At 53.0% G+C, this 26811-nt stretch overlaps 3 protein-coding genes across 3 annotated transcripts in view; 1 reads left to right on the top strand and 2 right to left on the bottom strand.

Moving 5' to 3' along the window:
* Positions 1-26811, bottom strand: part of LOC102452245 (uncharacterized) — a 46180-nt gene that overhangs the window by 13455 nt on the left and 5914 nt on the right. The window contains exon 4 of the mRNA XM_089770885.1: positions 25189-26584. Within this exon, the coding sequence (XP_089627011.1) occupies positions 25189-26584 (1396 nt within the window). The remainder of the gene's footprint in view (positions 1-25188; positions 26585-26811) is intronic.
* LOC142818173 (zinc finger protein RFP-like) lies at positions 2843-10590 on the bottom strand. Its single transcript, XM_075914101.2, has 7 exons — positions 10501-10590; positions 9185-9704; positions 7685-7780; positions 6426-6656; positions 6143-6165; positions 5326-5441; positions 2843-3812 (listed from the first exon to the last, which is right to left on the bottom strand). Exons 2-7 carry the CDS (start codon positions 9599-9601, stop codon positions 3724-3726), a joined length of 972 nt encoding a protein of 323 aa, XP_075770216.2. The 5' UTR covers positions 9602-9704; positions 10501-10590; the 3' UTR covers positions 2843-3723.
* The window catches only part of LOC102452498 (uncharacterized), a 58652-nt gene continuing 46004 nt past the window's right edge, over positions 14164-26811 (top strand). Inside the window, exons 1-3 of the mRNA XM_089770744.1 lie at positions 14164-14305; positions 15088-15616; positions 17444-17539. Of these exons, the coding sequence (XP_089626870.1) occupies positions 15191-15616; positions 17444-17539 (522 nt within the window). The 5' untranslated portion in view covers positions 14164-14305; positions 15088-15190. The remainder of the gene's footprint in view (positions 14306-15087; positions 15617-17443; positions 17540-26811) is intronic.

The raw sequence follows: 26811 nt of genomic DNA, 5'->3' as shown, positions 1-26811 counted from the left end.
TTTTCCTGCCACCCACAGTTTGACTTGCTTCCTTCCTTCTTCCTAACTTAGGCTGTCTACACCGGCTGCGAATTCTTGCGCAAGAACACTGACATTCTAATGTGTGAAATCAGTGCTTCTTGGGCAAGAACTATGATGCTCCCGCTCTAGGATAAGCCCTCTTGCGTAAGGATTCTTGCGCAAGAGTGCCAGTGTAGATAGCAACGTTAATTTCTTGCGCAAGGAAGCCTAATGGCTAAAATGGCCATCGGAGCTTTCTTGCGCAAAACTGCGTCTAGACTGGCCACGGATGCTTTTGCACAAAAGCCCTTTTTGCGCAAAAGCATCCTTGCCAATCTAGACGTGCTTTTGCGGAAATACTTTGAACGGAAAAACTTTTCCGTTAAAAGTATTTCCGCAAAATCATGCCAGTCTAGACGCAGCCAAAGGGTTAATGGCAGTACGGGACCTTCAATAGAAGGGGTGGTGCAGGGACTTGGCCTTGACCGGAAGCAGCCACAGTTCAAGTGCTGGTAGCCCCCCACATTTAGGGCAGTTGCACCACTCCTGGGCTATGTCTACACTCCCGGCCGTTCTTGCGCAAGAATCCACAGAGCGTCCACACTGCCCGCCCGCTCTTGTGTAAGAAACTTTACAGTACGGCATGGTAAGAGAGGGCTTCTTGCGCAAGAGCTACACTCTTTTTAAACAGGTGTAAGCCCTCTTATGCAGGAGCTCTTGCACAAGAGGGCAGTGTGGATGCTCGGCAGGGATTTCTTGCGCAAGAAAGCCCTATGGCTAAAATGGCCATCAGAGCTTTCTTGCGCAAGAGAGCATCCACATTGCTGTGGGCGCTCTTGTGCAAAAGTACAGCTCGCACATGGCAGTGTGGATGTTTTCTTGCGTAAGACTTCTTGCACAAGAACCCTTGCACAAGCCCTGGTGGAACCTCAGGACATCCCAGAGGGCAGAGGGAGGCCAGTGGAAGGTGACAGGGTGGAACAGCAAGTGACTGGCCATGTGGCCACAGAGATGGCAGAAAGGGGATTTCCCCCTACATGTACAGGAGGGGGCGTGAACTCTGCAGCTACATCTCTGCCTTCAGCTACCTGAAAGGGCTTCCAATGAGGACGGACCCAGGCTATTTTCTGAGCTGTCAGATGACGGAACGAGGAGCAATGCTCTTGAGTTGCAGGGTTTTCTGGCCCACACCGTACCTGTCACTCCAGAGCAAAGCAGCCCCTAAGAGCAGGGCTGAGCCATTGGGTGCTGGATACTTGGCAGCAGGAGCTTAGAGTTTGCCTGAGACCTCAAGGACCCAGCGTGAGGCCCCTGCTCTGGCCCCAACCCCGCTGCAGCCTTAACCCAGCTATGGCTGAGGTACCCCTGCCGAACCCCAGCCCAGTTTCAGTATGCGCATATGTATGGTATGTGCCATGCTCTTCCTCTGCTGGACCCCATTCTGCTGTAATCCAGGCCTGCTGCAAGCAGGACACATCTCCCTGGCTGAACCAAACCCGTGCCTGAACCTGCCAGGCCCTGGGCTCCCCTACCCAGTTCAAACCCAGCCACGGATGGTCTTCCTATACCTATTGTGCCACCCCTCCTTCTATCGCACCCCGGCCATGGGCCCAGCCTGCTGCAGTGGGGACATCCCTCCCCAGCCTGGGACCAGACCTGCGGCAACTCCTTCCTGGCCAAACCCAGCCCCTGCCGGTACCTGCTGTGGGTAGGAGAGGGAGGCCTGACCTGTGGCCCCAGCAGAAGAGGAATCCCTCGATATTGACCCAGCCCTTGTAGCTGCCAACTCCAGCACATTAATCCACAGCCACACACAGGCTTGCACTGAAACAACAGATGGGAGCCAACCCCACTGAGTTACCGCAGTGACACCATGTGTGCAGAGGCACCTCGGCTTGGCTGCGCCTTGCCGAACAGCTCACCTATCACCCAGGGCCAGCTGGGCTCCAGGGGCTCCCTGAGGTAAGGTCAGAGGCAGCTGGTGTGTGGTAGAGAAAAGGCACGAAACGGGCAGCGACTCACCAACCAGCAGCAGCCCTTGAGCGGACGGGGGATTTCATGGTCAGTCCAGCTTTGGGTCTTTGCAGGCTGAGGGTCACAGCCCAGCCCCTTCAAAATACCCACTAAGAGGTAAGGAGAGCAGGGACACTGGGGACGGCTCAGCACAGAGTTGTACATGCTGAAATCCCCAGTGAGCAGCAACCTGCTTCTCTGCACAAGCTCTGAGCCGCTGGGCTCCCTGCAAATGTTCCTACCTGCATGTTTGCTGCCGTGGGGCTAGATCCCGACACAGGGGCTCTGTCTAGACTGGCAAGTTTTTCCACAAAATCATCTGCTTTGGTGGAAAAACTTGCCAGCTGTCTACACTGGCCGCTTGAATTTCCACAAGAACACTGACTTTCTACTGTCTGAAGTCAGTACTTCTTGTGGAAATACTATGCTGCTCCCGTTCGGGCAAAAGTCCTTTTGCTCAAAGCTTTTGTGCAAAAGGGCCAGTGTAGACAGCTCAGATTTGTTATGCGCGAAAAAGCCCCAATCGCAAAAATGGCCATCGGGGCTTTTTTGCGGAAAAGCGCGTCTAGATTGGCACGGACGCTTTTCCGCAAAAAGTGCTTTGGCGGAAAAGCGTCCGTGCCAATCTAGATGCTCTTTTCTGCAAATGCTTTTAACGGAAAACTTTTCTGTTAAAAGCATTTGCGGAAAATCATGCCAGTCTAGACGTAGCCAGGTGGTACCCTGGCTCCTTTGGCCTCAGTCGCCAGCCAGTGTCTTGGGCCTCGCTCGGTTCTGCCACTGGCAAGAGACACAGATTATAGGAGTCGGGGGGTTTCTCTGATGCAAACTTTATTACTTACAAACAACACTGGCACATTTCTGTGCCCTGAACAGGGTAGAAACAAATGCAAGTCAGCAACTTCCCAAACAGGTTGTTTCCTCCATATCCAAGTGACACTGTCTGACCCAGGATCCCCACAGTCCACCCACCTCTAGTGTCAGAAGAATTCGTGACGTCAGCTTGGGATCCGCCCCCCCGCCCACAGAGTTCCAGAACCTCGGTAGAATTCTGCAGTAGAATGTGGCTGAGGCCGGAGACTGTGTGGCCTCACGCCCTCCTCCTCTCGTAAGTGAGGTCCTGCCTGTGACCCATCTACGAGCCTTGGCCGTTATGGGGTCCCTCTGGCCCTCCACCTGGCTTAGGCCAAGCTCCAGATGGCCTCAGAGCAGCTGCCAGCCCATGTCCCCACTCCTTGGAGTGCACCACTCAGGTGGCGTGGCCAGGGCTCTTCAGGGTAACCTGAGCTCAATGGCGGGGACTTCTGGCTTGGCCAGGGCCTTGGGGGGAAAAAGGAGCAGGGGTGGGGTCCCTGGGAGGGGCCAGCACCGGGAAGAGTCTGGTGCCCTCGGCAGGAGCTGCACTGATCAGCTGCCCCACCACAAAGTGCAGCCATCCCCCCGCCCTCCCCCCAGCAAGGATCATAGCTGTAGGGTCAACACGGCATCTACTCCCAAACTATCCCCATGTGAAGACATAGAAAGGCCTGGCCATCCCATTTCTTCAAGTGGGCAGGTCATGTCTCCCGGGCCTCTATCCCGAGCCCTTGGGTCTCCTCACTGGCCAGTGGGTTAGATTTAGGGCCGTGGGCACCGTGGGCGCTGTCAGTTGGGTTGGTAACTTCAGCTACAATCTCAGGAAAAAAGTTTTAACTGGAATCTTCTCCTCATTTAAAGACAATCTCCACTGGAAACCTCACCCCGTCTGAACGTTCCGAGGGAATTTCCTCTTGCTCCTTCCAGTGCAGAGGGCAGAGTGTCTGGGTGGGAGGAAAGGATCAGAGAGGTGAGATTACAGGCTCTTGTAACAGGGTCGCCACTTCACACTGCTAGAACTGCGTTAATTATGGTAGGCCAACAAAGACAGAAAGAGAGAGAGAGAGAGAGACAGACAGACAGAAGGGCTACGTCTAGACTGGTATGATTTTCCGGAAATGCTTTTAACGGAAAAGTTTTCCGTTAAAAGCATTTCCGGAAAATCATGCCAGTCTGGACGTAGCCCCCATTTTCGCGATCGGGGCTTTTTTGCACAAAACAAATCTCAGCTGTCTACACTGGCCCTTTTGCGCAAAAGTTTTGTGCAAAAGGGACTTTTGCCCGAACAGGAGCAGCACAGTATTTCTGCAAAAAGCACTGATTTCTTACAGTAGAAAGTCAGTGCTTTTGCAGAAATTCAAGCGGCCAGTGTAGACAGCTGGCAAGTTTTTCCGGAAAAGCGACTGATTTTCCGGAAAAACTGGCCAGTTGAGACACAGCCAGAGAGAGAGACACACACACGCATGTATTTAATAACCAAAGATTCCTGGGTCCTTTGTGCAATATTCTAGACTAGAAGAATTACCCGGTGTAGCTCAGGTCCTTAACTCTTCGTTTTTGTGAAGTTTTTTTAGATGCAATGAAAACATTCCTGGTCCATTTGAATCATTGCTCTGGGGAGGTGCTGTGCATGAGGGGTTCAGTATGGAGGCTGGCCTGGAGGGAGAGGACAACCCCAGCCCCCTCTCACTGCAGGAGCTTTGAGCCAGGAGAGAAGCCCCTCTCCATGGCCGCTGCCGCCTCGGTCCAGCCGGAGCGAGGAAACAGCAAACTATGCACTTTCTCCCTGCTCCCTGATGAGGGGGAACAGCCAGAAATGTTCCTGTACAAGTCGGGGGTACGGGGAGCTTGAACCTGGTCCTCCCTAAATTGCACTGGGGTGGTGGCAGTCTCGGGTTTGGAACGCTCCTGGAGTGGGGGCCATGCCCTCAGCCAGCCCCCTTCACCTGCCTGGTGAGTCTCTCTGTTTTCTGGTGTTATGAGAAGCCATCCCCTTCTGGGCACATCCCATTGTCCTGGCACAACCAAACCCTGACCGTACTTGAAGTGATGACAAGAGGAAGCTGTGCACCGAATTGGCTGGTTCTAGCTCTTACCGTTTAGAAGGGGCTCTGTCACAGGCTGGGTGCAGGTCCAAGAAATGGCCTTTAATTGACGGCTTGTCGTTCAAGTCATTCAAGAGCCGCCATGTATGGAGGGCAAAGGAGTTGGTAGCCCGCCCTAAAGTTTGAACCCCTACATTTCATGCTTGAGATCTGCTTAAAACACAAACCCTCCAGAGGCAGCTCTGAGCTGTCACAGAGTTCAGGACTTCCAGCTTCACCTTTGGGGCAGGGGGCTTGTTTATAAACAAAGGGAGGCAGGGGGCCCAGACCCTCTGAGAACCAAGCCCTGAGGCCTAAAGGTCAGCACCCAAACTAGACTGTCACTTCCACCTCCTCGATCCCTTCTAGGTACCTTTGAATTCCCTCAGACTCTCCAACAGCGCAGTAATTTTATGGGAGAAACCACTGACGCGCTCGTCCAGGTCAGGAGGAATCTCCACCGGCTGCTGGAACTGCCCCGTCTCACACCTGGAGAGAAACAATGTCACATGGTGACACTGCATTGAGTGACTCAGTTATTAAGTCACTTCAGTCTCATTTCTCAGATGGACCCGGAGCTGGGATCCCTTTCTCCCATGGCTGTGACATGTTCCCCTCAACAGACCTATTAAGATCCTTAAAATCTGGCCCGGAGAGACCGGTTCTGGGGACAAAAGGGAAATTGAGACTCCACAGTCAATCCACTCCTTGGCCTCCAGACTCAGCGGAACAGGAGGTTCCCAGGTGAGGGGCTGTAGGAATCTGCCCCCTAGGATCCAAACTGAGACACCAGCGCCCCCCTCCCCAGCTCATTCCACACAGCTCTCCAAACAGCCCTCGGGTGGGAAAGACTCTTGATTCCTGCTGCCCTGGGCTGAACGGTGCCCAACGCCCAGCAGTGACAGGCCCGTGTTCCACCCCCACACACAGTCCGGAGGCAGCCAGTCCCCAGGGAAGCGACAGCTCTAGGAAACTCCTGAGGTCAGACTGTGCCTCTGAATGGAGAATTCCAGAGTCGGCTGTGCCAGGGTGAGACCCTCAGGTTGAAGCTGATCAGGGAGATTTGTGCCCAGCCTGTGCCCTTCCTCCTCACATCTGGCTGTAGAGCCCTGGGGGGATGTGGTGCTCACATCAGCTCCAAGCTCCTTCCCAGAGTTGGGCAGCGTGAGGGGGGTGAGGGAGCCACCTACCTGCTCAAGGTGCTTCTGGCATCCTGCAGGAGAGAAACAAAAACAATTTCAGCCCCATCAGACACACAAAGGATTTACAAATATGTGATCACCTGAGCGAATGGGGCTTGGCCATCTCTACTATCCCTGTGCCTGTAGCTCTGCAAAGCACAACAGTCACTCACATGTCAGCAATGCACTCGCCCAGTTACACCCAGATCTGACGGCTGTGACCCTAGTGTTTGTGATTCAGGAGCCTCCCTTCCCTGTGTGTGGAGCTGGGATGTTTCTCCCTCAGTCTCACCTGCAGGAATTCACACGCTGGCTGCTGACACTTCCCCTCCAGCTCACCGATCAGCTCGCTGAGACGGGAAATCTGTGCGGAGAGTTTCCTGACTGTGTCAGCCTGGAGCTTCAGAACCTCCTCGTCCAACTTCTTTAGCTGGGCCAGCAGGAGTCGCTGTTGTTCCTTCAGGAACTGCCGCAGCTGCTGAAATTCGGCCACGACCTTCTGCCACTCGGCTTGTGTCTGGTTCTGGATGGAAACAGGGAAAGGGCTGCTCAGGGGCATGGATGGAGCCCGGGGCCCTTTCTTGGGGAGCTGAGTGCGCAGCAGGGACAACTTGGAAACCCTCCAATTTCTGACATTTGACTTAACCCCCTGGGTTCAAGGCAGAGGAGTCTCCCAGCTTCTCCTTCGGCCCCTGTGTCCCTCTGAAAGGGACAGTTCCCTGACTGTCATGGGCAGAGTGTTCTGTTTTTCACGGGCACTGGGAATTCAGACCCAGAGCATCAGGAGGCAGGACTCAGCCACAGCCTGACAGAGACAGCAAGACAAAAAACAGAAACAAACCTGTTAAAGCACAAAGCAGTCAGACCCAGCCGACAGCCCTTCACAGGGACATTCAGCTCCCTGGGCGAGGATTTCTGGGAAAGTCACAGGGGCTGCACATTAACTCATCCCGACATGGAAGCTCAGGGCTCGTCCACACTTGGATCTAACCCAGCAATCCATCATCCAGGAGAAACACAAACAAGCCCAACCTCAGCAAGGCCACAGAGGAGTCTGCCTCCTAACCCTGCCCTCCCATTGCCCGTCCCTGCCAGGCTGTGTCTAGACTGGCAAGTTTTTCCGCAAAATCATCTGATGTTGCAGAAAAACTTGCCAGCTGTCTACTCTGGCCGCTTGAATTTCCACAAGAACACTGACGATCTCATGGAAGATCGTCAGCGTTCTTGCAGACATACTGTGCTGCTTCCGTTCAGTTAAAAGCCCTCTTGTGTAAATCATTTGCGCAAGAGGGCCAGTGTAGACAGCACAGTGCTGTTTTGCGCAAGAAAGCCCCGATGGCTAAAATGGCGATCGGGGCTTTTTTGCAGAAAACTGCGTCTAGATTGGCCACGGACGCTTTTCCGCAAAAAGTGCTTTTGTGGAAAAGCGTCCTGCCAATCTAGACGTGCTTTTCCGAAAATGCTTTTAACGGAAAACTTTTCCGTTAAAGGCATTTCCGCAAAATCATGCCAGTGTAGATGTAGCCCCAGTGTATACCCACAGGCACCTACCAGATACTCCTGGCTTCTCCCCTCTCCCGTCGCTTTCCATCCCAGCAGCTTTTCTCTTTCTTCTCTGAGAGTCTTCAAATGGGCCTCAAACTTTTTCTAAGCAAACAGAAATAAACACCAGGGCAAACTCTATGAGATGTTGGGAGCCCGTTTGTCTGCCTTGAAGCTGCACTGCCCCAGTTTTGTGAGGCTCTGCCCCTGTTCAGAAGGGACTCAGCCCTGGATGTGGCTTTGTCCACTGAAAAAGCAACAGGAGGAGACTGGGGATGCAGCAGGACTCCTGTGAGAGTCGGGGGAGGGAGGAGTGGTGGTGGAAAATTCATAAAGAACGATGTAGGTGGATATTAGGGAGGTAAAAAGGGTTTAAAATACTAATCATGTACCCAATTACAGTTTAATTAGTTACAATATTTTTCAACCTGCCCACAGGTATTGGTCGGTAGAGGATGTGGGCACGGTTCTCGCACAGGGACTGCCGGGAGTGGCTACGAGGGCTGCCGGCAGGTGGGGACTCCAGCAGCTGCGGATTGACATTAGCAGCCAGGGGCCAGTGGGCACAGCCGGGGCAGCAGGGAGTTTTCCTGGTGACTGGCACCGATAAGCATTAGCTCATCAGTTAACCAGTTTGAACTCTTGCGCTAACCCAGTCTGATCCCAGTGGTACCTGGCATGACCCTGCACTGCCTGGTGCCCAATTGTGGGTGGACTCAAGGCGCTCGGGGTCCCACACTGCGTCCATCCCACTGATCGCCTCTAGCGCCGGCTGCAATGACCAAGTTTGACCCCTCGTGGCGCAACCCAGGAGTTTAGCGTCACAGTGGGAAACCTCCTTTGTGTGCTGGGCCTGGGGCTTTATCATGGCATCTTTCCCCCCTAAGGGCCACGCTTCATCACTGTTCAGTGATGCTGAGGGGAGTGCAACCTAGTGGTTAGGGCCTTAGACTGACCCTGGAGAGACCGGTGTTCTGCGCTAAACTCAATTGCTGACGTGCTTGGTGACCACGAGCAACTTGCTGCCCCATTTTCCCTTCCCACTGTTTGTCTAACTGGACTGTGACCTGCTCAGGGCAGGGACCGTCCCTTGCTGGGTGCTGTGCAGGGCCCAGATGCCATGTGGGTCCTGTAAGGCATATGATGGATTATTACTGCTGTTCATCCAATCAGTAACAGCTTGTAACCTCCCCTTCTCCAGTCGGAGGGCAGCTCACTTGCATAGACTGGCCTGCAGCATCTGTGAGCTAAACCCTTTGTTAACATCTTCCCTTGTGTAAAAACCCCTCCTGTCCCCTGTGAGGGCTGGGTCTCAGGATTTAGATCGCCAGAGAAATCTGTAAAGACTTGATGTAAGTTACCACACAGCCAGAGCATTTATTTTTTTACAGCATCTCTCGTACCAGGAAGGCTTCACAGACCTGTGTCACACCTGTGCCAGGTAACGGTCAGTGAAATGAGCCTGTAATTAAAACCCCAAGTTATTTCCCATTACACTGGACTCTGTACCTTGTACTTCTGGGCAGCTTCCTGTATGAGTACCACCGTGTGAGCATGGTGAACCTGGGATCTGTCGCACACCACACAGATGGGGGTTTGATCTTCCTCACAAAATAGTTTCAGCGCCTCCTGGTGCTCCCCACACACCCCATCCCCTTCTGCTCCCTGCGCTGCCTGCAAACTCAACCGCTTGGCTATCTCAACTATGTTTGCCAGCTGCCTGCTGGGCCAGAGGCATCTCTGTTGCACGGTTTTTCTGCACTGAGGGCAGGAGGTGGCTGTGTCTGGATCCTCCCAGTGCCGGCTGATGCAGGCCTGGCAGAAACTGTGCCCACACTCCAGAGTGACAGGGGCTGTGAAATACTCCAGGCATATGGGACATGTCACTTCAGTCTGGAGACTTTTCACGGGACTCTCTGCGGCCATGGCTTCTTCTGGGCTGGGTCACAAGGTTACTTTAATTTTCCCGAGCTCAGCAATGATGGGGCAGGTCCGAAGAGGGTGAGGGGCAGGAGGTGATGTACCAGCACTGATTAAAAAAATCAAAATTAAAAGCCGAAAAACCCCAAAGCCTTGCTCACCCATTGCCCATACCAAGGCCCCCTGCTCATCCTGTGCTCAAATCCCTTCTTCCCACACACTCTGTAGTCCTCTCTCACAGCATCCCTGTGTGCCCCCTCCATCCAGCTCCCCTCTCAGCCACCCCCCACCTCAGCCCAGTGTGAGCCTCAGGAAGCAGCAACAGCCAAAGCAACAGGGGCTGAATTTTCATAAATTCCACACTGCCACCACGGCGCTTCCAAGGGGCAGCGCTGCATGGAGCCCCCGTGGGGTCAGCCAGGGACTCCCGCTCCTCCCAGGCTCCGTGCAGCGCTGCCCCGTGGAAACGCCGCTGCAGCATTTCAAAGGGGAGGCACCTGATGAATCCGGATTCAATTTTATTAATCGCAGGATTAAAATTTTTAATCGCTTGACGGTCCTAATCTAAATGTAACGTCCCTAGTCACAACCCCTCCCCCCAACCTGGGGGGCCTCCCCCCCACAAGCCAGCTGAGCCAGTCCCCCCCCCAACTTCCCCAAGCTGAGCTGCAGACCCTCAGCCCTGCCGCCCCCTGTCCCCTCCCCCACAGCCTGTGACCCCGTCTCCCCCCCCTGCACGTGCCAGGTGAGCGGGGCAGGAGCTGGTCAATGGATCCTGAGCTGCTGCAGCTACTGCCCCCCCCAAACTCCAACCCCCCCCTCCCACGCAGGGACCCGGGCGCGTGGGAGGGGGGAGGGGGCGGGCACCCAGCAGCCGCCACCCCGCGCCCAAGGCGGCCCCGGACCTGAGCCCGGGGACTCCGCAGCCGCCACGTGGGTCGCAGCGAGCACGAGGAGCGGAGGCCGCAGGAGCCACGAGCGCCAAAGCCAAAGCCGCGCAGGCTCGGAGCGGGCGGCGGCCAATCAGGCGCCGCAGAAGGCATCGAACCCGCCCGCCCGCCAACCACAGCGAGGGGCTACGCAGAAGCCCCGCCCCTCGGGCAGCCCCAGGCCGCTCCCTGGCGCCGCGCGAAGCTGGGAGTCTCCCCCCCCCCCTTCTCTGGAACGTTGCAGCCCGCAGGGCGCTGGACCACGTGCTGGGCGCGTCCCCCATCGGGAGGCTCCCAAGGGGCAGAGTCTGTGGCTAAGCAGGGACAGCGCGGGCCGAGGGGGGGGTTGCAGGCAGATGTGCAGAGACCCAGACGGGCTCAGCTGGCTGCTCCTTTGGAGCATTTTTTTCCCCAATATTGCTTGAGTCACATTGTCACAATTGCTCAAACATCTGGCCTTTAGCGTTTCTGTCCAGTTGTTTCCCATTTAAAATGTCACAGTTGCGGCCTCACCGACTTTCTGGTGGGTCTAAAGATATTTGTGGGGTCTGTCGAAGCCCCGGCTCCTGGAAGCTTGGGAGGAGCGGAGACCCTCAGCTTGTGGTTTCTAGCTAAAGGGAGTCTCCAGATATCTTTTTTGCAACGAAAAAAACTATTTTTTTCACCCCAGGGCAGTCTAAAGTGCAGAGATACCAAAGAGCAAGTAAGAGATTAGCAATATCTACCAGCCCTTGTAATTAAAACTCATGATTTGGGAGGTAGGCCAGTCTTACAATATTTAAATACCTGGTGTTAGCTGTATGGTGCCAGGAAGAATTCAGACCTTAATCCGTAGAGTGGAAGAACAGGGCTCTACTGTACCCTCTCTCCCAGCATTTGTAATGACTCCAAGTGATAGGACACCTCATATTACATACACACTGCTGCTAGCAACATTCGGGGGCTATGTCCATACTGCATCCCTCGTCCGCAAAAGCCTATGCAAATGAAGTGTGGATTAGCATATTGCTATGCTTCATTTGCATAATTAATTAGTTTTTTGTGTGTGTGCAAAAGCCCCCCTCTTGTGCAAGAGCCATTCTTCCTGAAAAAATGAGGAACAGCTCTTGTGCAAGAGGGGTTTCTTTTGCGCAAAAAGGCACTGTGTAGATGGTGCCTTTTTGCGCAAAAACCTCTCCTAATTAATTATGCAAATGTAGTACAGCAATATGCTAACCCATGCTTCATATGCATAGGACTTTGTGGGAGGGAGCTCTTGCACAAGAAGGCAGTGTGGACGCGTGGCAGAAGTTTCTTTGAAAGTAGGATTAAGGGATGTTCCGGAAAAGGGCTTATTTTCCGGAAAATCGCGTCTACACTGGCGCTTTTCTCCGTCAAAACCCCGAGCCGGAAAAAAGCGGCAGCCATGTAAATGCAAATGCCGCGGGGGATATTTAAATCCCCCGCGGATTTGCAATTCCGAAGTGTGTCATTAGCATCCCTTTTCCGGAAAGGGGTGCCAATGTAGACACAGCCGCTATGTCTACACTGGCAGGTTCTTGCGCAAAAATATCTTGTGCAAGAGTTCCTGCGCAAGAACACTTGCACAAGAACACGTCCACACTGCCATGTGCTTTTGCACAGAGCATCCATGGCAGTATGGATGCTCTCTTGTGCAAGAAAGCTCTGATGGACATTTTAGCCATAGGGCTTTCTTGTGCAAGAAACTTCTGCCACACGTCCACACTGCCTTCTTGCGCATGAGCTCCTGTGCGAGAGGGCTTACACCTGTTAAAAAAGAGCATAGCTCTTGCACAAGAAGCCCTCTCTTCCGATCCCATATTGTAAATTTTCAGCTATGTCTACAGTGGCAGCTTTTTGCACAAGAAGTCTTGTGCAAGAGCACATCCACACTGCCATATGCAAGCTGTGCTTTTGCGCAAGAGTGCCCATGGCAGTGTGGACACTTTCTTGCGCAAGAAGCTTCTGATGGCCATTTTAGCCATAGAGCTTTCTCATGCAAAAAACCCTGCTGCACGTCAACACTGCCTTCTTCTGCAAAAGCAGTGTAGACATAGACTTCTTGCACAAGAGCAGGCAGGCAGGCAGTGTGGATGCTCTGCAGAAGAACAGCCATTCTTGCATAAGAACCTGCCAGTGTAGATAAAGCCTCCCTTATCCCTGCACCTTCTGGGAGGGGAGGGTCTTCCCCCTTCCCTCACTCCTCTCCTCCAGCCTCCTTGCTTTTTCTCCCTGCAGCTCATTTGATGTCACTTTATTCTAATCAGTCAGGGTGTGAAACTCCAGACTGATGGTGAGTTTGAAAGTCAGGACTTCTGGGTCCTGTTCCTAGCGCTGCCCCTGACTGGCTGTGTGACGTCAGATAAGGCCCTTTGCTTTTCTCAGCCTTGGTTTCTCCCGGTCAATTGGGTGTAACAATCCTTCCTTACCTGCCCTATGGCGGGGGAGCTGTGAGAATCTGTGGCTATATCTACACAGCTTCCCTCCCACAAACTCCTATGCAAATGAAGCATGGGTTAGCATATTGCCGTGCTTCATTTGCATAATTAATTAGGAGAGGTTTTTGCGCAAAAAGGCACCATCTACACAGTGCCTTTTTGCGCAAAAAAAACCCTCTTGCACAAGAGCTGTTCCTCATTTTTTCAGGAAGAATGGCTCTTGCACAAGAGGCGGTTTTTTGCACACACAAAAAAACTAATTAATTATGCAAATGAAGCATAGCAATATGCTAATCCACACTTCATTTGCATAGGCTTTTGCAGACGAGGGATGCAGTATGGACATAGCCCCCGAATGTTGCTAGCAGTAGTGTGTATGTAATATGAGATGTCCTATCACTTGGAATAGTGATAGAAATGTATCACTTGAAGTCATTACAAATGCTGGGAGAGAGGGTACAGTAGAGCCCTGTTCTTCCACTCTAGGATTAAGGTCTGAATTCTTCCTGGCACCATACAGCTAACACCAGGTATTTAAATATTGTAAGACTGGCCGACCTCCCAAATCATGAGTTTTAATTACAAGGGCTGGTAGATATTGCTAATCTCTTACTTGTTCTTTGGTATCTCTGCACTTTAGACTGCCCTGGGGTGAAAAAAATAGTTTTTTTTCCTTGCAAAAAAGATATCTGGAGACTCCCTTTAGCTAGAAACCACAAGCTGAGGGTCTCCGCTCCTCCCAAGCTTCCAGGAGCCAGGGCTTCGACAGACCCCACAAATATCTTTAGACCCACCAGAAAGTTGGTGAGGCCGCAACTGTGACATTTTAAATGGGAAACAACTGGACAGAAACGCTAAAGGCCAGATGTTTGAGCAATTGTGACAATGTGACTCAAGCAATACTGGGAAAAAATGCTCCAAAGGAGCAGCCAGCTGAGCCCGTCTGGGTCTCTGCACATCTGCCTGCAACCCCCCCCCCCCTCGGCCCGGGCTGTCCCTGCTTAGCCACAGACTCTGCCCCTTGGGAGCCTCCCGATGGGGGACGCGCCCAACACGTGGGCCAGCGCCCTGCGGGCTGCAACGTTCCAGAGAAGGGGGGGGGGAGACTCCCAGCTTCGCGCGGCGCCAGGGAGCGGCCTGGGGCTGCCCGGGGGGGCGGGGCTTCTGCGTAGCCCCTCGCTGTGGTTGGCGGGAGGGCGGGTTCGATGCCTTCTGCGGCGCCTGATTGGCCGCCGCCCGCTCCGAGCCTGCGCGGCTTCGGCTTTGGCGCTCGTGGCTCCTGCGGCCTCCGCTCCTCGTGCTCGCTGCGACCCACGTGGCGGCTGCGGAGTCCCCGGGCTCAGGTCCGGGGCCGCCTTGGGCGCGGGGTGGTGGCTGCTGGGTGCCCGCCCCCTCCCCCTCCCTCCTCCCGCCCGCCCGGGTCCCTGCGTGGGAGGGGGGGGTTGGAGTTTGGGGGGGGGCAGTAGCTGCAGCAGCTCAGGATCCATTGACCAGCTTCTGCCCTGCTCGCCTGGCACGTGCAGGGGGGGGAGACGGGGTCACAGGCTGTGGGGGGGAGACAGGGGGCGGCAGGGCTGAGGGTCTGCAGCTCAGCTTGGGGAAGTTGGGGGGGGGACTGGCTCAGCTGGCTTGTGGGGGGGAGGCCCCCCAGGTTGGGGGGAGGGGTTGTGACTAGTTAAATTTAGATTAGGACCGTCAAGCGATTAAAAATTTTAATCCTGCCATTAAAAAAATTGAATCCGGATTCATCAGGTGCCTCCCCTTTGAAATGCTGCAGCGGCGTTTCCACGGGGCAGCGCTGCACGGAGCCTGGGAGGAGCGGGAGTCCCTGGCTGACCCCACGGGGGCTCCATGCAGCGCTGCCCCTTGGAAGCGCCGTGGTGGCAGTGTGGAATTTATGAAAATTCAGCCCCTGTTGCTTTGGCTGTTGCTGCTTCCTGAGGCTCACACTGGGCTGAGGTGGGGGGTGGCTGAGAGGGGAGCTGGATGGAGGGGGCACACAGGGATGCTGTGAGAGAGGACACAGAGGGATTTGAGCACAGGATGAGCAGGGGGCCCTGGCATGGGCAATGGGTGAGCAAGGCTTTGGGGTTTTTCAGCTTTTAATTTTGATTTTTTTAATCAGTGCTGGTACATCACCTCCTGCCCCTCACCCTCTTCGGACCTGCCCCATCATTGCTGAACTCGGGAAAATTAAAGTAACCTTGTGACCCAGCCCAGAAGAAGCCATGGCCACAGAGAGTCCCGTGAAAAGTCTCCAGACTGAAGTGACATGTCCCATATGCCAGGAGTATTTCACAGCCCCTGTCACTCTGGAGTGTGGGCACAGTTTCTGCCAGGCCTGCATCAGCCGGCACTGGGAGGATCCAGACACAGCCGCCTCCTGCCCTCAGTGCAGAAAAACCGTGCAACAGAGATGCCTCTGGCCCAACAGGCAGCTGGCAAACATCGTAGAGATAGCCAAGCGGCTGAGTTTGCAGGCAGTGCAGGGAGCAGAAGGGGATGGGGTGTGTGGGGAGCACCAGGAGGCGCTGAAACTATTTTGTGAGGAAGATCAAACCCCCATCTGTGTGGTGTGCAACAAATCCCAGGTTCACCATGCTAACACGGTGGTGCTCATACAGGAGTGGTGCCCAGCTGCCCAGGAGTACAAGGTACAGAGTTGCTGTTCAATGTAATGGGAAATAACTTGGGGTTTTAATTACAGGCTCATTTCACTGACTGTTACCTGGCACAGGTGTGACACAGGTCTGTGAAGCCTTCCTGGTACGAGAGATGCTGTAAAAAAATAAACGCTCTGGCTGTGTGGCAACTTACATCAACTCTTTACAGATTTCTCTGGCGGTCTAAATCCTGAGACCCAGCCCTCACAGGTGACAGGAGGGGTTTTTACACAAGGGAAGATGTTAACAGAGAGTTTAGCTCACAGATGCTGCAGGCCAGTCTATGCAAGTGAGCTGCCCTCCGACTGGAGAAGGGGAGGTTACAAGCTGTTACTGACTGGATGAACAGCAGTAATAATCCATCATATGCCTTACAGGACCCACATGGCATCTGGGCCCTGCACAGCACCCAGCAAGGGACGGTCCCTGCCCTGACCAGGTCACAGTCCAGTTAGACAAACAGTGGGAAGGGAAAGTGGGGCAGCAAGTTGCTCGTGGTCACCAAGCACGTCAGCACTTGAGTTTAGCGCAGAACACCGGTCTCTCCAGGGTCAGTCTAAGGCCCTAACCACTAGGTTGCACTCCCCTCGCCCCTCAGCATCACTGAACAGTGATGAAGCGTGGCCCTTAGGGGGGAAAGATGCCATGATAAAGCCCCAGGCTAAGCAGGGAGAGGAGGTTTCCCCCTGTGATGCTGAGCTCCTGGGCTGCTCCATGAGGGGTCAAACTCAGACGTTGCAGCCGGCACTAGAGGCAATCAGTGGGCTGGATGCTGGTGGGGACCCCGAGTGCCTTGAGTCCACCCACAATTGGGCACCACGCAGTGCAGGGTCATGCCAGGTACCACTGGCATCAGACTGGGTTAGCGCAAGAGTTCAAACTGGTTAACTGATGAGCTAATGCTTATCGGTGCCAGTCACCAGGAAAACTCCCTGCTGCCCCGGCTGTGCCCACTGGCCCCTGGCAGCTAATGTCAATGCGCAGCTGCTGGAGTCCCCACCTGCCAGCCGCCCTTGTAGCCACTCCCGGCAGTCTCTGTGCAAGAACCGTGCCCACATCCTCTGCTGACCAATGCCTGTGGGCAGGTTGAAAAATATTGTAACTAATTAAATTGTAATTGGGTACATGATTAGTATTTTAAACCCTTTTTACCTCCCTAATGCCCACCTGCATCATTCTTTATGAATTTTCCACCACCAATCCTCCCTCCCCCGACTCTCACAGGTGTCCTGCTGCATCCGCAGTCTCCTCCTGTTGCTTTTTCAATGGAGAAAGCCACGTCCAGGGCTGCGTCCCTACTGGACAGGGACAGACCCCCACCAAACTGGGAGGCTGTGTCTACACTGGGCCACTTATTTCCAGTATAAGCTGCGAGCTGTCTACACTGGCCACTTGAATTTCCGGAAAAGCAGTGACGATTTACTGTAAGAAATCCGCTGCTTTTCCAGAAAAACTATGCTGTTCCCGCTCGGGCAAAAGTCCTTTTTCCGGAAAACTGTTCCAGAAACGGGCCAGTGTAGACAGCACAGTAGTCTTTTCCGGAAAAAAGCCCCGATCGCGAAAATGACGATCGGGGCTTTTTTCCGGAAAAGTGTGTCTACATTGGCCACAGACACTTTTCCGGAAAAAGGGCTTTTCCGGAAAAGCAGCCTGCCAGTGTAGACGCTCTTTTTCCGGAAATACTTATAACGGAAAAGTGTTCCGTTTTAAGCATTTCCGGAAATTCATGCCAGTGCCGGACTGTGCAGCTTCAAGGCAGACAAACGGGCTCCCAACATCTCATAGAGTTTGCCCTGGTGTTTATTTCTGTTTGCTCAGGAAAAGTTTGAGGCCCATTTGAAGACTCTCAGAGAAGAAAGAGAAAAGCTGCTGGGATGGAAAGCGACGGGAGAGGGGAGAAGCCAGGAGTATCTGGTAGGTGCCTGTGGGTATACACTGAGGCTACATCTACACTGGCATGATTTTCCGGAAATGCTTTTAACGGAAAAGTTTTCCGTTAAAAGCATTTTCGGAAAAGCACGTCTAGATTGGCAGGACGCTTTTCCACAAAAGCACTTTTTGCGGAAAAGCGTCCGTGGCCAATCTAGACGCAGTTTTCCTCAAAAAAGCCGTGATCGCCATTTTAGCCATCGGGGCTTTCTTGCGCAAAACAGCACTGTGCTGTCTACACTGGCCCTCTTGCGCAAATGATTTGCGCAAGAGGGCTTTTCACTGAACGGAAGCAGCACAGTATTTCTGCAAGAACGCTGACGATCTTCCATGAGATCGTCAGTGTTCTTGCGGAAATTCAAGCGGCCAGAGTAGACAGCTGGCAAGTTTTTCTGCAAAATCAGATGATTTTGCGGAAAAACTTGCCAGTCTAGACACAGCCTGGCAGGGACGGGCAATGGGAGGGCAGGGTTAGGAGGCAGACTCCTCTGTGGCCTTGCTGAGGTCGGGCTTGTTTGTGTTTCTCCTGGATCATGGATTGCTGGGTTACATCCAAGTGTGGACGGGCCCTGAGCTTCCATGTCGGGATGAGTTAATGTGCAGCCCCTGTGACTTTCTCAGAAAACCTCCCCAAGGGAGCCGAATGTCCCTGTGAAGGGCTGTCGGCTGAGTCTGGTCACTTCGTGCTTTAACAGGTTTGTTTCTGTTTTCTGCCTTGCTCTCTCTGTCAGGCTGGGGCTGAGTCCTGCCTCCTGCTGCTCTGGGTCTGAATTCCCAGTGCCCGTGAAAAACAGAACACTCTGCCCATGACAGTCAGGGAACTGTCCCTTTCAGAGGGACACAGGGGCCGAAGGAGAAGCTGGGAGACTCCTCTGCCTTGAACCCAGGGGGTTGAGTCATATGTCAGAAATTTGAGGGTTTCCAAGTTGTCCCTGCTGCGCACTCAGCTCCCCACTAAAGGGCCCCGGGCTCCATCCATGCCCCTGACCAGCCCTTTTCCTGTTTCCATCCAGAAACTGACACAAGCCGAGTGGCAGAAGGTCGTGGCCGAATTTCAGCAGCTGCGGCAGTTCCTGGAGGAACAACAGCGACTCCTGCTGGCTGAGCTAGAGAAACTGGAGGAGGATATTGTGAAGCTCCAGGCTGACACAGTCAGGAAACTCTCCGCACAGATTTCCGGTCTCAGCGAGCTGATCGGTGAGCTGGAGGGGAAGTGTCAGCAGCCAGCGTGTGAATTCCTGCAGGTGAGACTGAGGGAGAAACATCCCAGCTCCACGCACAGGGAAGGGAGGCTCCTGAATCACAAACACTAGGGTCACAGCCGTCAGATCTGGGTGTAACTGGGCGAGTGCATTGCTGACATGTGAGTGACTGTTGTGCTTTGCAGAGCTACAGGCACAGGGATAGTAGAGATGGCCAAGCCCCATTCGCTCAGGTGATCACATATTTGTAAATCCTTTGTGTGTCTGATGGGGCTGAAATTGTTTTTGTTTCTCTCCTGCAGGATGCCAGAAGCACCTTGAGCAGGTAGGTGGCTCCCTCACCCCCCTCACGCTGCCCAACTCTGGGAAGGAGCTTGGAGCTGATGTGAGCACCACATCCCCCCAGGGCTCTACAGCCAGATGTGAGGAGGAAGGGCACAGGCTGGGCACAAATCTCCCTGATCAGCTTCAACCTGAGGGTCTCACCCTGGCACAGCCGACTCTGGAATTCTCCATTCAGAGGCACAGTCTGACCTCAGGAGTTTCCTAGAGCTGTCGCCTCCCTGGGGACTGGCTCCCTGGGGACTGTGGGGGTGGAACACGGGCCTGTCACTGCTGGGCGTTGGGCACCGTTCAGCCCAGGGCAGCAGGAATCAAGAGTCTTTCCCACCCGAGGGCTGTTTGGAGAGCTGTGTGGAATGAGCTGGGGAGGGCTGGTGTCTCAGTTTGAGTCCTAGGGGGCAGATTCCTACAGCCCCTCACCTGGGAACCTCCTGTCCCGCTGAGTCTGGAGGCCAAGGAGTGGATTGACTGTGGAGTCTCAATTTCCCTTTTGTCCCCAGAACCGGTCTCTCCGGGCCAGATTTTAAGGATCTTAATAGGTCTGTTGAGGGGAACATGTCACAGCCATGGGAGAAAGGGATCCCAGCTCCGGGTCCATCTGAGAAATGAGACTGAAGTGACTTAATAACTGAGTCACTCAATGCAGTGTCACCATGTGACATTGTTTCTCTCCAGGTGTGAGACGGGGCAGTTCCAGCAGCCGGTGGAGATTCCTCCTGACCTGGACGAGCGCGTCAGTGGTTTCTCCCATAAAATTACTGCGCTGTTGGAGAGTCTGAGGGAATTCAAAGGTACCTAGAAGGGATCGAGGAGGGGGAAGTGACAGTCTAGTCTGGGTGCTGACCTTTAGGCCCCAGGGCTTGGTTCTCAGAGGGTCTGGGCCCCCTGCCTCCCTCTGTTTATAAACAAGCCCCCTGCCCCAAAGGTGAAGCTGGAAGTCCTGAACTCTGTGACAGCTCAGAGCTGCCTCTGGAGGGTTTGTGTTTTAAGCAGATCTCAAGCATGAAATGTAGGGGTTCAAACTTTAGGGCGGGCTACCAATTCCCTTGCCCTCCATACATGGCGGCTCTTGAATGACTTGAACGACAAGCCGTCAATTAAAGGCCATTTCTTAGACCTGCACCCAGCCTGTGACAGAGCCCCTTCTAAACGGTAAGAGCTAGAACCAGCCAATTCGGTGCACAGCTTCCTCTTGTCATCACTTCAAGTACGGTCAGGGTTTGGTTGTGCCAGGACAATGGGATGTGCCCAGAAGGGGATGGCTTCTCATAACACCAGAAAACAGAGAGACTCACCAGGCAGGTGAAGGGGGCTGGCTGAGGGCATGGCCCCCACTCCAGGAGCGTTCCAAACCCGAGACTGCCACCATCCCAGTGCAATTTAGGGAGGACCAGGCTCAAGCTCCCCGTACCCCCGACTTGTACAGGAACATTTCTGGCTGTTCCCCCTCATCAGGGAGCAGGGAGAAAGTGCATAGTTTGCTGTTTCCTCGCTCTGGCTGGACCTGCCCCAACTGGGGGATGTGCACCGAGCCGGCAGCAGCCATGGAGAGGGGCTTCTCCCCTGGCTCAAAGCTGCAGTGAGAGGGGGCTGGGGTTGTCCTCTCCCTCCAGGCCAGCCTCCATACTGAACCCCTCATGCACAGCACCTCCCCAGAGCAATGATTCAAATGGACCAGGAATGTTTTCATTGCATCTAAAAAAACTTCACAAAAACGAAGAGTTAAGGACCTGAGCTACACCGGGTAATTCTTCTAGTCTAGAATATTGCACAAAGGACCCAGGAATCTTTGGTTATTAAATACGTGCGTGTGTGTGTCTCTCTCTCTGGCTGTGTCTCAACTGGCCAGTTTTTCCGGAAAATCAGCCACTTTTCCGGAAAAACTTGCCAGCTGTCTACACTGGCCGCTTGAATTTCTGCAAAAGCACTGACTTTCTACTGTAAGAAATCAGTGCTTTTTGCAGAAATACTGTGCTGCTCCTGTTCGGGCAAAAGTCCCTTTTCCACAAAACTTTTGCGCAAAAGGGCCAGTGTAGACAGCTGAGATTTGTTTTGTGCAAAAAAGCCCCGATCGTGAAAATGGGGGCTACGTCTAGACTGGCATGATTTTCCGGAAATGCTTTTAACGGAAAAGTTTTCCGTTAGAAGCATTTCCGGAAAATCATACCAGTCTAGACGTAGCCCTTCTGTCTGTCTGTCTCTCTCTCTTTTTCTGTCTTTGTTGGCCTACCATAATTAACGCAGTTCTAGCAGTGTGAAGTGGCGACCCTGTTACAAGAGCCTGTAATCTCACCTCTCTGATCCTTTCCTCCCACCCAGACACTCTGCCCTCTGCACTGGAAGAAGCAAGAGAAAATTCCCTCGGAACGTTCAGACGGGGTGAGGTTTCCAGTGGAGATTGTCTTTAAATGAGGAGAAGATTCCAGTTAAAACTTTTTTTCTGAGATTGTAGCTGAAGTTACCAACCCAACTGACGGTGCCTACGGCCCTAAATCTAACCCACTGGCCAGTGAGGAGTCCCATGGGCTCGGGATTGAGGCCCGGGAGACATGACCTGCCCACTTGAAGAAATGGGATGGCCAGGCCTTTCTATGTCTTCACATGGGGATAGTTTGGGAGTAGATGCCGTGTTGACCCTACAGCTATGATCCTTGCTGGGGGGAGGGCGGGGGGATGGCTGAACTTTGTGGTGGGGCAGCTGATCAGTGCAGCTCCTGCCGAGGGCACCAGACTCTTCCCGGTGCTGGCCCCTCCCAGGGACCCCACCCCTGCTCCTTTTTCCCCCCAAGGCCCTGGCCAAGCCAGAAGTCCCCGTCATTGAGCTCAGGTTACCCTGAAGAGCCCTGGCCACGCCACCTGAGTGGTGCACTCCAAGGAGTGGGGACATGGGCTGGCGGCTGCTCTGAGGCCATCTGGAGCTTGGCCTAAGCCAGGTGGAGGGCCAGAGGGACCCCATAACGGCCAAGGCTCGCAGATGGGTCACAGGCAGGACCTCACTTACGAGACGAGGAGGGGGTGAGGCCACACAGTCTCCGGCCTCGGCCACATTCTACCGCAGAATTCTACCGAGGTTCTGGAACTCTGTGGGCGGGGGGGCGGATCCCAAGCTGACGTCACGAATTCTCCTGACACTAGAGGTGGGTGGACTGTGGGGATCCTGGGTCAGACAGTGTCACTTGGATATGGAGGAAACAACCTGTTTGGGAAGTTGCTGACTTGCATTTGTTTCTACCCTGTTCAGGGCACAGAAATGTGCCAGTGTTGTTTGTAAGTAATAAAGTTTGCATCAAAGAAACCCCCTGATTCCTATAATCTGTGTCTCCTGCCAGTGGCAGAACCGAGCGAGGCCCAAGACACTGGCTGGCGGCTGAGGCCAAAGGAGCCAGGGTACCACCTGGCTACGTCTAGACTGGCATGATTTTCCGCAAATGCTTTTAACAGAAAAGTTTTCCGTTAAAAGCATTTGCAGAAAAGAGCATCTAGATTGGCACGGACGCTTTTCCGCCAAAGCACTTTTTGCGGAAAAGCGTCCGTGCCAATCTAGACGCGCTGTTCCGCAAAAAAGCCCCGATGGCCATTTTCGCGATCGGGGCTTTTTTGCGCCAAACAAATCTGAGCTGTCTACACTGGCCTTTTTGCACAAAAGCTTTGAGCAAAAGGACTTTTGCCCGAACGAGAGCAGCATAGTATTTCCACAAGAAGTACTGATTTCAGACAGTAGGAAGTCAGTGTTCTTGCGGAAATTCAAGCGGCCAGTGTAGACAGCTGGCAAGTTTTTCGCAAAAGCAGTCGTTTTTGCGCAAAATCTTGCCAGTCTAGACGCACCCTAAAACTCTGCTTCCTGGTCACTGTTTTCCATCCCCTTCCCCCCATAACTCATCCTTACTGTCATTGAAAAGTGTTAAGGCAGCGCCTCTTTACAGTCATGGTGCCTTCTCCCCCCTGGTCCTGCCTCCCTCCCCTTCACTCAGCTCTCAGGCTATGGCTACACTGCAGGGGGTTTTTTGCGGAAGAGGATATGAAAATCATTTGCATATCTTCTTCCAGTTCTTTCTGTGATAGAGGTTTTGCCAATAAAAAGCTCTGTGTAGGCATGGCCATTTGTAGGGGAAAAAAAACCCCTTTTCGCAAGAAACTATACACCTCGATTTTCAAGGACTAAGCCTTGTATAACACAAAGATGCCACCCAGAAAAAAAGAGCACATCACTGAACATGGACAAATGCCAAAGCCTAGAATGTGAATAATGAATATGCAAATATTCTATTAAAATGTTACCTGTCTGCCAAACCACTCACCCACTGACCCCATCTTGTCACTGCACATCCTTCTACTTCCAACCCCAGAACCTCTGACCCCATATCCAGCCATCCTTGGTACTCTGTGTCTCTGTATTAATAAACCTGCCAAGCCCATCATCTGATACCCTCTATATCCCACTAACCCCATTACCTCACAAGTCTGTTTTGCCAAGCCTGTCACATCATTGCCCACCGTCTCCCACTTCCCAACATTCCCTGCTGTCAACTTCCTTTTGTCACCCACCTCTGTCTTGCCTGGAGCCTGTCCTGCATCCACTGTCACTACAAACCTCGGCACACTGTGTCCTAGCGACCCCGACTTAAATTGACAACCTCCCATTTCCCCAGATCGTGCCCCACAACTCCCGGTTCTCCCTGATCCTGCCCCATTACCCTGGTGCCCCTTACTCCACAAACGCCATCACTGCCTGTTGTGCCAAACCCTGATCCTGCCTCTGCCTGTTCCACAAGCTCTGACACCACTTAAGATGCTCAGACGCCCTCAGATCTGCTGCCCCTTGAGACAGAAGCATTAGGTGTGCTGTGATTGATTCATAACCACTGACCCACTGTAACCCACCCCTCTTGCCCTTTGACCTCTAACCCCACCCTCCCTCAGCCCTAGCTCCCCTTAAGCGCTAGCCCTAACCCACCTCCTTGCTCCCCAGTGCCTAACACCCTTTGACCCCCACCTATGCCCCATGCACTTTGCCCCTTTAACCTCTGACCCCTACAGCCCATATCAACACACTTTTGCCCTGTGATCCTACCACACTCTCACTCAACACCCCCTTTGCACCCACCTCCGCACTACCCAGAATGAGGTTGTCCCCTATAGGGAGCATGGCTGTTACTTCCATGCAAGCAGGGGGAGCGGCTGTTGGCAGTGTGCACTCTCCCTCCTCCTTCATGCCCCCTCCCCCCCCCCGCCAAGCGCATCTCACGGCTCCCTGGGTAGAAGCGGTCTGGAGTGTGGATTCTCTACTGGGCCACCATCTTACCTGGGGGGAAGGGAGGGAAGTACCTCTTGCTCCACTTCTTCCTGCCACCGTTTCAGCTCCAGTCCTGCTGCCAGGCAAAATCACCTGCCACGGCTGCTGGAGTTGAAGCTGACCGCTGTTAGGCGGCTCAGGTGGCTGGGGTGAGCCCCATCCCCAGAATCACTGAGAACAGACAGATTAAGCTGACAGCAGCCATGCTATGGCAGCCAGCGGTTTGTGGCCTGGCACAGGCCCTCAGACTGGTGGTTAGGAACCGCTGCTTTACACACTAACTCAGTGGTTCTTAACCACTCTGGCACTGTTACCCCTTAAGCTTAGTCAAGAAACCAAAATTATACCCCCTCCTTTTAAAAATGGCAATTAACAAAAAGAAAATTAAGCTTAATCATTTTTATTGTATTTTGTGATTTTATACATGATGTTGAACTAAACTGAATATCTATTGTATTTTAAAACTATTATCCTCTGAAAGATGCCAAATTACCCCTTGAGGGGTAATTACTCCCAGATTAAGAACCACTGCACTAACTAATGAAATCTGAGAGGTTTCTTCTTGAGGGATTTGCTGGTGCAGGACGGGTTTGGATTCTCTGATGTCTAACAAGTTGTGAGGTGCACCTAAACCTTTTCCCAGAGTCAAGGCATCTGTATCGTCTCTCTCCTGTATGGGTTCTCTCATGGACAGTAAGGGCTGATTGCTCAGTGAAAACTTTCCCTCACTCACAGCATTTATATGGTCCCTTCCCCCTGCATGCACTCTCTGATGTCTAATAAGATTTGAGGTTTGCCTGAAGCTTTTCCCACAGTCAAGGCATTTATATGGTCTCTCTCCTGTATGCAGTCTCTGATGGATAATAAGATGCGAACTTTGACTGAAGCTTTTTCCACAGTCGAAGCACTTATATGGTTTCTCTCCTGTATGGGTTCTCTCATGGAGAGTAAGCTCTGATCGCTGAGTAAAGCCTTTCCCACATTCATGGCATTTATATGGTCTCTCTCCCGTGTGGGTTCTCTCATGGACTGTAAGGGCTGATTGTATAATGAAATCTTTCCCACACTCACGGCATTTATATGGTCTCTCTCCTGTGTGCAGTCTTTGATGAATAATAAGGTGTGAGCGCCCAATGAAGCTTTCCCCACAGTCAAAGCACTTATATGGTTTCTCTCCCGTGTGGGTTCTCTCATGAATACTGAGGGCTGATCGCTGAGTGAAACATTTCCCACATTCATGGCATTTATACGGTCTCTCTCCCGTGTGAGTTCTCTCATGGAGAGTAAGGGTTGATTGTGTAATGAAACCTTTCCCACACTCATGGCATTTATATGGTCTCTCTCCCGTGTGAGTTCTCTCATGGACAGTAAGGGCCGATTGCCAAGTGAAACCTTTCCCACATTCGTGGCATTTATATGGCCTCTCTCCTGTGTGGGTTCTCTCATGTCTAATAAGGGCTGACTGCTGAATAAAACCTTTCCCACACTCATGGCATTTATATGGCCTCTCTCCTGTGTGGATTCTCTGATGTACAATAAGGTGTGACCGCTGACTGAAGTGTTTCCCACATTCCAAGCATCTATACGGCTTTTCTCCTGAGTGGATTCTCTGATGTATAATAAGGTGTGACCTCTGACTGAAACTCTTCTCACATTCCAAGCATCTATATGGCCTTTCTCCAGAGTGGGTTCTCTCATGTATAATAAGGTGCGATCTCAAAGTGAAGCTTTTCCCACACTCAAAGCACTTATGGGATTTCTCTTCCATGGGGACAATCTCATGTTCAATACAGGATGAAAGTTCAATCAAACTTTTTTCACACTCCAGACACTTGCAGAGTCTCGCTCCCGTGTGATCTCTCTGGGGCAGAATAAGGCCTGACTTCTCACTGAATCTTTTCCCACAGTCTGAGCATTCATAGGGTTTCTTTCCATTGTAATGTATCTGCTGGGCTGGAGTTTCCTTAGGATCCTTGGATCGTTCCCCACATTCAATGGATTCCTCTGCTTTCCTGCTTGGATTGTTCTCCAGTTGCCTCTCTGCCCCGTGTCGATTTCCCCATGTTTCCCCCTGTTCTACACACTGGGAAAAATCCCCTTCGGCTCCTTCCAAAAATGTTCCCTGTGGTTCTACAGTTCCAGGACCTTCCTGTGGTCGATTCTCCTCATTGTTCTCCCTCACTATCTTATCACCTGCTGGGAGAGAGAGAAGCCAGGCAGAAGTCACTGTCTGTGCTGGGGACAAAGCACCAACAAGGGAATGGCAAAGACAGAAAGCACAACACAATAATAGTTTGGGAGACAGATATTGGATTCTGTATCAACATTCCCCCCCAACACTCCCAGGGAAGGAAATGTAGGGAGGAACCTCCTACTAGCTGACAGGATGGCAAGGGAGCTGTAGCAAGTATTTGCCAGGA

This window comes from Pelodiscus sinensis, chromosome 19, assembly GCF_052426305.1.
Source record: "Pelodiscus sinensis isolate ZL-2025 chromosome 19, ASM5242630v1, whole genome shotgun sequence".
NCBI lineage: Eukaryota > Metazoa > Chordata > Testudines > Trionychidae > Pelodiscus > Pelodiscus sinensis.
Note: the sequence above shows the minus strand (reverse complement) of the source record. Positions and strands in the feature narration are given on the sequence as shown.

What these genes read in the sequence shown, in the direction of transcription:
- LOC142818173 (XM_075914101.2), bottom strand. Translation starts at nt 9,601, where the DNA reads ATGGCCGCAGAGAGTCCCGTGAAAAGTCTCCAGACTGAAGTGACATGT. An exon ending in AAGCTGCCCAGAAGTACAAG is followed by an intron (nt 7,781 to 9,184) that starts GTACAGAGTCCA and finishes CTGTTTGCTTAG; the next exon opens with AAAAAGTTTGAGGCCCATTT. An exon ending in GAGTCTGAGGGAATTCAAAG is followed by an intron (nt 3,813 to 5,325) that starts GTACCTAGAAGG and finishes CCTCCCACCCAG; the next exon opens with ACACTCTGCCCTCTGCACTG.